Source organism: Macrobrachium nipponense, chromosome 22 (assembly GCF_015104395.2).
Source record: "Macrobrachium nipponense isolate FS-2020 chromosome 22, ASM1510439v2, whole genome shotgun sequence".
Taxonomy (NCBI): domain Eukaryota; kingdom Metazoa; phylum Arthropoda; class Malacostraca; order Decapoda; family Palaemonidae; genus Macrobrachium; species Macrobrachium nipponense.
The window spans coordinates 10505124-10515557 of record NC_087213.1 but is presented as its reverse complement, the minus strand read 5'-3'; the positions used below and the strand labels follow the sequence as shown (position 1 = coordinate 10515557).

General features: G+C 39.5%; 1 protein-coding gene across 6 annotated transcripts in view; it reads right to left on the bottom strand.

Moving 5' to 3' along the window:
* The window catches only part of LOC135198484 (voltage-dependent calcium channel subunit alpha-2/delta-3-like), a 585611-nt gene extending 576133 nt beyond the window's left edge, over window positions 1-9478 (bottom strand). For 4 of the 6 annotated variants that reach the window (XM_064226068.1, XM_064226070.1, XM_064226071.1 and 1 more), the window contains exon 1: window positions 8902-9477. In XM_064226068.1, the coding sequence (XP_064082138.1) occupies window positions 8902-9041 (140 nt within the window). In that variant the 5' untranslated portion in view covers window positions 9042-9477. Of the gene's footprint in view, window positions 1-8901 lie in introns of all 6 variants that reach the window. The other 2 variants (XM_064226069.1, XM_064226067.1) reach the window with 1 other exon arrangement.
* Between the last annotated feature and the right edge of the window lie 956 nt (window positions 9479-10434).

Here is a 10434-nt window from a genome sequence, read left to right as displayed (position 1 = left end):
TTATTGTGGACCCTTTAGAACAATAATAATAATAATAATAATAATAATACAACAAATCAACCATAATAATATTAGTAGTAGTAATTGTAATAACTAACTGATCGCATAAGTAATAAAAAAAGAGCATCCAGGGACCGTAAACTACCGCCAGGGCTAAGCAATCCACACGAACTCAACTACCGGCCCTCAAAACTATTAGCAAATAAAACGTTCTTGCCAACGAAAGTCATGTCTATTTCTGTGGCAGTTTTAATCTCTTTTGTGAGCAATGCAACGCGTCAGATTCATATAGAAAACATATAGTAAACTTGAGATCACTGCCTATAGGCTTTTAACTAGACAGCACCAAGACTGCCTACTATGTCAACGCGAAAATTTATAGATACCTCTATATAAAAAAAAAGTGGAAAAATCTTCGATTCAGGAAAGATTCCACCCGACAATCTAATCAGCTTTCCTCTGGGCCATAGCAGAACCATTCGTAACCTTTCGAAATCTTGTAGTCAGATCGACAAACAGGCAATCAGGAAAGGAAGAATGTATACTCTCCATTGCAAGCAGACAAACATAAAAGTTAGAAATGGAAGAAATAGTAGACCACTTGTTTATAATGTCCATAATAACTAATGGAATAACTAATGACTCAAAATAAAAGTTACAAACGCGAGATAGAAGGAACCGTAGAACTTTCCTTTGGAGTTTGTTCACGAGAGAATATTAATAAAAAAAAAAGATATTATGCACAATAAATGATGAAAGTGTTATAATTTATAACTAATAACCTTAGCACTTTCAGGCACAAACAAGCAGGAATGATAACTAACCCATCGAAACAACCCATTTACTCATGTTTGAACTGAAATGAATATAGCATTTAGGACAAAGGCCAAGCACTGGGACCAATGAGGCCATTCAGCGCTGAAACGAAAATTGACAGTAAAAGTTTGAAAGGTGTAAAAGGAGGAAAACCTCGCAGTTGCACTATGAATCAGCTGTTAGGAGAGGGTGGAAAGTAAGATAGAAGAGAATACGAAAAGAGGTACAGTAAAAGGAGATGTACCTGAGGTACAGTAAAAGGAAAGAAAGGAGATGTACCCATGTTTTACATCATAACGATTATTTTTAGTTTTTGTTAGGGGGTTGGGGGGGGGGTGGGGGAATAGGTAAATACAACACCGCTGTATTGCAGAGCAAGGACAGGGCAATCAAAATGATAAAATCATAATCACAACATGGCAATTATATCGCCCAAACCAGAGTAAATATCACGCCAACGGGCGTGGTATGTGCTCCATTTTATTTGCTAGACTTGTTGCTTTTGTTGCTCTTTATTTGTTCCACTTGTTTCCTTTGTTATGCTTTATTTGCTTGACTTGCTTTTGTTATTTTCATTTGCTTGACTTCTTGCTTTTATTTGTTTGCCTTTGCTTTTGTTTCTCTTTCTTTGTTCTTCTAGTTCCCTTTGTTATGCTTTATTTGCTTGACTTTTTGCTTTTGTTACTTTTTATCAACTTGACTTGTTGCTTTTATTTCCTTGGCTTTGCTTTTGTTACGCTTTATTTGCTTCAACTGTTTCTTTTGTTACACTTTATATGCTTGACTTGTTGCTTTTGTTACTTTTTATTTGCTTCAACTGTTGCTTTTGTTACACTTTATTTTATTGATTTGTTGTTTTTATTTGCCTGATTTCTTGTTTTTGTTACTTATTTAACTGTTGCTTTTGTTAAGCTGGTGTTTTTTTATTGTTTTATTTGCTTGACTGTTTGCTTTTGTTTTGCTTTATTTACTTGGCTTGTTGCTTTTGTTAAGCCTGTTTGTACAAACTTGTTGCTTTTATAGTTCAGTTTATTTCATTTCCTGTTTCTCCCTTAGCTGTCTTCTTCCTTTTTTTCTGTCCTTTGCGTTTGGGTACCGGTTTTGCAAGTTCACCCAAAATATCAAAATTTCAAAATGGCTCGAAGGTCAACGTTCACTCAATCTCTCATTCATCTCCAAGTCATCATCATCATCGCCTTCATCATATTCCTTTGCCCATCTATTTATCATCTCATCCGTTCTTCCTTTCCTCTTCCACTTCAAACATCTCTTTCAATATTTTTTTACTCATTCTTTCATTCGCGGTTTCTAACATCTCTCATTCATCCTTTCTTTCCTCTCCCACTTCCATCATGGTTCAATCTTTCTTTCTATTTTCAATTCATTCGCCTCATTCATTCTCCTTTCTCTCTCTTCACTTCGTTCGCCTCAAAACATTCTTCCTTTCTCCATCTTCTTCCTACTTCCTACACATCTTTCGTCTCCCCCCCCCTTTTTTTTTATGTAAAAAAAAAAATATTGAGATGGCTTTGTCTGTCCGTCTGCACTTTTTATGTCCGTCCTCAGATCTTAACAACTACTGAGGCTAGAGGGCTGCAAATTGGTAGGTTGATCATCCACCCTCCAATCATCAAACATACCAAATTACAGCCCTCTAGCTTCTGTAGTTTTAATTTATTTAAGGTTAAAGTTAGCCAGGATCATGCGTGTGGCAACGCTATAGAACAGGCCACCACTGGGGCGTGGCTTTAAGTTTCTTGGGCCGCGGCTCATACAGCATTATACCGGCACCACCAAGAGATAGATATATTTTCAGTGACCTTGATTACACGCTGTATAGAAAACTCTATTGCGCCGAAGCGCATTTTTTACTAGTTTAGGTAAGTGACTAGAGGACATGCGAAGAGTACAAGAAATACGAGATATACAAGAAAAGTCTGAAAAAGATGAGAGAACATAAATTAATGGAAGTTGGGTATACGATGTAGAAGATGAGGATAATAGGAATACGGGGTCAGTCGAGTAGGAATGGATGGCTGATAAAGAGTAAATAAGGAAAAACTTCTGAGAAGAAAAGGGAGAATTAAGAGATCATAAGAAATACATGAAATTCTGAAGTGGATGAGATAAGGCAAGTTAATAGAAGATAGTATATGAAGTAGAAGATGAGGATAAAAGGAATACGGGATACGCCCAATGAGAATGAAAGGCTAATACATAGGAATAAGGAAAGTCTATGAAGAGGAACAGGCGAACTGCAGAAGAACAGAGAACACGAGAAAAGAGAGGAAAAGTCTACGAAGACAAACAAGAAAACAGACTAGGGTAAAGAGAGCATGAAAAAAGTAAGGAAATAAGGAAATTCTATGGAAAGGCAAAGGAGAACAAACCAGGGAAAAGAGACCACGAGAAAAGTAAGGAAGTAACGAGTATATGAAGAGGAATAAGGGAACTGAGGAAAGTAAAGAGAACATAGGAGAAGTAAAAAATAAAGCCTACGAAGAAAAGGGAAGTTAAAAAAAAGAATTACTGAATAAAAGGAATAAGGGAATACGGGAAGAGGAAAGTATAGAGAACATAGGAGAAGTAAGAAAAGTCTACTAAGAAATGGGAAGTAAACAAAAAAGAATTATTGGTATAAAGGAATAAAAGAATAGGGGAATTGGGAAAAGTACAGAGAACATAGGTGAAGTAAGAAAAGCCTACGAAGAAAAGGGAAGCAAAAAAAAGAATTACTGGAATAAATGAAGAAAGGAATAGAGAAAAATAAAGAGAATATAGAAGAAGTAAGAAAAGCCTACGAAGAAGAGGGAAGTAAAGAAAAGAGAATAACTGGAATAAAGGAAGAAAGGAATAGGGAATCGAGGAAAGCATAGAGAACATAAAAGTAAGAAAAGTCCTACGAAGAAAAGGGAAGTGAAAAGAAAAAAAAGGAATTACTGGAAGAAAGGAATTGGGGAATTGAGGAAAGCATAGAGAACACAGGAGAAGTAAGAAAAGCCTACGAAGAACAGGGAAGTAAAAAAAAGAATTATTGGAATAAATGACGAAAGGAATAGAGGAAAACATAGGGAACACAGGAGAAGTAAAAAGAGCCTACGAAGAAAAGGGAAGCAAATAAAAAAAAAAAAAAAAAAGAATTACTGGAATGAAGGAGAGTCCAAAGTGGAAGGAGGAGCATGGGGAATATGAGATGCTGGGCGGATTATTCAGGGCAAACCAGTCACGTACGGGCAAGTCCCGTCATTGATCACGCATTGAACCAGCTCGAAGTGGGTTAGAATAAAGCCAGGCGCCCATCTGAGGAGAGGTGGGGTGGGATGTAAGGTAGTGGAATGAGGCTCACAGTCACGTCCAGTCATCCGAGGGGAAATGTAAAAAAAAAGTAAATAAATAAATATATAAAACAAGGAAGGAGAGGGCGCTGATGATCAAGACCATTCAGAGGGCACTCGTTATCTGGCCTCGATGAGGAAGATGATAAGGACTGTTATCACTGGCAACATTACTCAAATTGTGTCGACATTCGTGGACACCTTTGTACGAAGGGACTAAAAATACAGCGAACAGAATAAAAATGACAGAGGATTTATCAACGAAAAGAGGAATCTAGTAATAAATGCAGGTGCTCACCTATGTGACAAGGAAAATATGACAGGCTCTCAGAAGTGATCTGAGCATCAGTATATTGCCTACTTCATTATTATAATTAATATTATTCAGAAGAGGAACCCTATTCATATAAGTAGAACAAGCCCACAGGGCCGACTTGAAATTCGGGCTTCGAAGGAATATGGTGTACATTACACGCACACACACACACACACACACACACACACAGAGAGAGAGAGAGAGAGAGAGAGAGAGAGAGAGAGAGAAGAGAGAGGAACTGTTTTTCTCTCGCTCTCTTCTTCCTCCATCAAGTCAACTGACAACCATGTGTATATTTCACTGCCTAAGTCAACCGACGATCCTTTGGCTTTTTAACAATACGCGTTCATGACGTGAGCTTGAGGTGGCTTTGAAAAATGCCAGTTTCCCGCCTGTTACGAATTATTCAACATGAATCTAACAACTGGAAATTTTAGTTACATAAAACAATCCTCTTTTCAAGGTACGTACAGCCTACTACTTCTACTCTGGTTACTGTTTTTGTCTTTGAACGATTTTAACAGCCGAATATAAATAATAAAGAATACAGTTATTACTATCAACAAGGCCACAAGTAAGAAAAAAAAATCTGGTAAAAAAAAAGTTGTAGAAACCTATGACTCGAATTACTGAATCAAGGAGGTATCATCATAATAATCATCCAAAGGCATGTGATCAATAATGACATTTGCATTCTCCACTGAACTCAACCTTGCCCTTGCGAAAGTTTGTATTTTCTATGAAACAAATACATTCAAAACATGGTGAATATAGCGAAATCCCTTTCTATATATACAAGCTATATCCTTTTTTATGACATCTTATAAAGATAGCCCCACAGTTATTAAAAGCATGGACCTTACACGTTCACCTGACATTAACAATAGAATAAATAAGAGCTTGGGTTAATTGAGCATTCATTTACATGGCATTGTGACAAATTTAAAATGGAGTTATTTATTAACATTTCAATTGTGAATCAAACTTACGCCATGTAGTGAGAGTAACACCCAAACCCCAGCCCCGCCCCCTTGGCAACTGCTGGTACTTCGAGGGCTTCCAATTGAGATAATTTCTTATGTTTTGAGTTAGTGAAAGCTATTAGCCACTTCAGCAGATTCCTCTTAGTACATTTTTCTCTGGCGATGACTGTGTTGTCTTTCGTATGATGGAGACCAAAGCTCTCTCTCTCTCTCTCTCTCTCTCTCTCTCTCTCTCTCTCTCTCTCTCAAACAGGTGACTTGTGTAATATTCCTACTACTCTCTCACTCCACTGGCATCCTAGGAAATATATATATATATATATATATATATATATATATATATATATATATATATATATATATATATATATATATGTATGTATGTATGTGTGTGTGTGTGTGTGTGTAATAACGTAATAATATATGTAGTGAAATTATGACAACAAACTATAAGGAACAATAGTATGTTACCTATACTCGGTTTTTTTCATCTGTCCACCCGCCTGTGGTGTTTGCGCATGGTAACACTGCGTCCCGGCTATAGATAGTTACATTAGGCTTACATTCAACAATAATAACAACATCCTATTTCGAATATTAACGGTGTAATTCGCATACAGTAAATTATTAAAACACTTTTCAGTTGCAAATGTACAACCAGATATCCTTTTATTTACCTAAAACTTACACAAAGCATAACTATCTAAAGCCAGGGACGCAGTGTTACCATACGCAAACACCGCAGGCGGGTGGACAGATGGAAAAAAAACAGAGTATAGTGATGAAGGAGTGACACGTTACCCGAGTGGAATGTTCACGAAAAAAGATGCTGAGCTAAGCTTCTTGCTTCATCACTAGTTAAAACTGAAATAATTCAAACGGTATCATATAAGCTTTACTATTGTTATGATTGTTATTATGCCTATTATAATTTAAAATACACATTCATAGTTACGCTATTACACATGCAAGCACACACAATCATGAAAGCATGATTTAAAATACTGGAAAACTTCTAAGATACATACAATTTCTGGAGTAGATCCAACCATCTTTTCATGTCAACCAATGCATGATTATAATAGAGACTGACGAAGAACCGAGTCAGTTTACGAGACAAAATTCATCGAGGAAGTCTCCGAAGAACAGAATATGGAATGTAGGCCAAAGGCCAAGCTCTTGGACCTATGAGGTCGCTCAACGCTGAAAGGAAAATTAAGAGATTTCAAAGGTGGAAAGTCGATGAAAGAGAGAGAATATGAACGGGGTTAACAGTAAAAGGAATGACAGAGGTCGTAGCTAGGGGCCGAAGGGACGCTGCAAAGGCCCTTAAGTCATGCCTACAGTGCACCACGTGAGATGCAACGACGGCACGACCCTCTTACGAGGAAGATCTCGGAAGGATTAAGTCAGATGATAATTGGCATTTCCAAATGCGACCCGAGACCTGTTAAGGTGAGAGAGAGAGAGAGAGAGAGCAAGGCTGCATTGGATGAGGCAACAGCGTCTGCAGCAAAGTTCGACATCCAGCATTTTTCCACTTGGAAGTTTTGAGAGGCTTAGGTCACTGGAACTATGACACTCTCAGTCAGGTGGTTGGCCGTCTTTCTCGCAAAGGGAATCAAAGCAAGAGCTTGGTACTCTTGTTTGCAAAAAACAAGTTTGTTTACGGCCGTTTATTATTATGACTTATCCCGTGTATATTTAATTTTGTGTACATTATGTCTACATTGTTTACCTCTGTATATGGCCCTGAAGTGAAATAAGGTATATTATTTGTTATTATTATTATTATTATTATTATTATTATTATTATTATTATTATTATTATTCATAATAATCTCATAATAGCATGAGTTACCAAAATGGCGAAAAATCCAAAGTGGTGTTGATGTAAATATACTATATTAGAAATATATTTGCAAACAAGAGCTTTCGAGAACCTGGTCAATTCTCCTTCTTCTGTGGATTTCTTCACCATTATTATTATTATTATTATTATTATTATTATTATTATTATTATTATTATTATTATTATTATTATTATTATATCATATTGTTGTTGTTACATCACAGGACTTACACAACATTTCCTTAGGGATATTTTCGAAACCCTTCAAAAATTCTTTCACATTCTTACTGCTCTTGCTTCCATCGTTCTTTACATCCACCCCTCCCTTCCATCGCTATCTCTTACACACACACACACAAACAACTCCATAGGCCTGGCTCGTCACCCAACACCCCCCCCCCCCCCTCCCCCCTATCCTTCCCCCAGTCCCTCCGTCACGCTCTCCTCTTCCCCAACCACGTGGACATGTGAGGCTACTGAATGGATGGAAATATCCAGGGTCAGAGAGAATCCCGCGGTCTGGCCAAGATGCCACACGGACTCTATAAATACGAATTGCCTAGTTTTGACTCCAGGGTGGAAAGCACACCAAGATAACTCCGCAAAGATGATGGCGCTTTCGAGGAAAAATTCCTTTGAAGTCATCTACAAATATTCTAGGTCACAAAAATTCGAAGGGGTAGTTTCGTCAATATTTTATATTCGGATACAAACAGCACAATTCCCAGTCACTGTAAAGATGACGATACTGCTGTTCATAACCAAACAGAAGTGATTGTCATCTTATTCACTTCACTGACGACAACAGGAGCGAATTCCTGGCGTTGCAACACGATCTAAGTCGTCGAGTATTTTTATCACCTGACCAGCGGCAGAGAAAGATCCGTATTTGTCCCATATCGATCTATTCTGCATGGAAATGCACCTCGATCGCGTTCACCAACGAATTCCTTGAAATCCAAAGACCCAGTTCTCGGTGGCGTCAAATAAAAACATATTAATAATCATCCCGCGGCAGGGATAATATATGTAACAGTAGCATTACCTGTCGGGCGAAACCTTCAAGAATAGAGAAAAAAAAAGGAAAGAAAACAGCTGCCAAGTCTGCAAACCTTAGGTTCATGTGGCGGTGTTCGTCCTGCAAGGGGGCCCTTTCTCAGGCAAGCACTTCATTCATTCATAAGAACACCTGTTCCCAAATGAAGGTCTGGGGCATAGGACGAAGGGGGAAGGGTGTGGGGGAAGGGGGGGGAGGGGGTAAAGGGGTGAATGAGAGACTGACTTTGACCACTCCCAGTCCATGCTTGAAGTGGCCCTCAGACGCCTTTCGGTCTTGTGCATACAACTCTTTTACGCGCCACGAAAACTCGAACGCCCCCGTTTTCTGTGATCCAGGCGGGAAAAGGGGGTTACAAGAAGAAGGGAAGGGGAAGGGGAAGGGGGAGGAGGAAAAGGAGGAGGAGGAGGCGGCGAGGGAGGAGGGCCATGAAGGGTTTAAAGGGAGTCATGAGGTGGAGTTGATGGAAGCGGACTCGAAGGCGAGGAGGAAGAAACGACCAGAAAGAACTCCAACCACTGGCTGATCGAGGAAGTACTTACTCTGTGTGTGGCACCTGGAGGTCGTCGTCGTGGTCGTAGACTGCTAATATCGCGGGTAAGCAGGCGAGGAAGACTATCACGAGAGCTGTCCATCGCTGGAGCATGGATAGGGAATCCCACCACCTCACTTTATGCCTCATCTTGGCTGTGTACCGAAAAACCAGGTCAGATTATGATCACCCTTTAACACACAACAACACCACCACCACTACTACTAGTAGCTAGTAGTAGCACTCAGGCTACCTCACTAACACCGATCATCGCTCAGTTGGCCCTTTTTTGACTTTTAAAAACCCCCAAAAAAGTTTTTTCGGTACAGCACCACAAACACCCACTGCAGCAGACTTCTTTCTGCACGACCCGAGACCTCAAGCTTTTGACCCGGGTTGACCTCTACTTAGCGGGCAGTAGTAAATAGAGTGGAGGGCGGGGCGGTGGCTTTTTACACAAAGTTCATGTCAAAGAGAGAGAGAAGGGGAGTGTTGGTCAACCCCACGGAGTTCAGCTCTAGGACTGGCAGGCAGCCGCAGTCACTGACGGGATCTCAGCCACTGTCGCGCCTCTCTAGCCAACGATCAATAAAAATAGCTGCGCGGCACCGCACCCCACTCCCCGGGCTCGGTGGCTTGGCGCTCCCCGTTCCCTGTGCTCGCGCTACCGATCAATCCCCTGGTTGCAATGCCGCCAGCTTTAAACCAAGATAACGGCGCCTTCTCAAAATGCCAGCCAAGATTGACTTCGCCTGTCTCGAGATGAGGGATAAGTTGCTTTTCTAAGCTTCGGATCATCAAGAACGATATCAAAACTCCCCGGTAATGGGATGTCTGAAGCACAAAGTCCTGAACAACGGGAGACTTCCCACAAGAAACCTCCGAGTGTGATGACGAAGTTATGTAACTCCAGTGAGCAAGTCTCGAGAAACGTTGAATTTGCTTGAATACACTTACATAAGGTCGGGCGACAATCCTCTTCTCATATTTGTTGTTGTTGTGGGAAAGTAATTGTTTAATTACACATGAATGCCAAGAGTAAGGAAGCATATTAAAAACTTTATTCATTTCTATAGTCCTATCCGCAAAACAAAATCTACAGAATACAAAATTGCTAAGCAGACCTGAACTTAAACCCTATATATAACATTATATGATTCAGGATATCCAGCGCCGTGAGTAAAAGAATAATAAAACAAACACTAGTATAAAAAATGCAATTCAGGATATTTACCACCGCTGAAAAAAAAATGCAACGGTACCCGCAAAAAGAATTCTTAGACCAAAAGAAAGAATTTAGAGCAAAATACGGCTCAGAGCGAGACATTAATACGGTTGCGTCCTCACAAAGGGGCAACAGGTTAGTAGTCACTCTTGGAGTCGGTTAATCGGTCATCAGGTCATGATAATTCAGAGGGCAAGTGTCAGTCAAAAATAAATTACATGAACGTCCATGTGTTTCTTTTGTGATACCGCTTGAAGGTGGAACCACGTGAATCTAAAGTGCCACAATGATAATGGTAATGATTACTAAAATCACCTT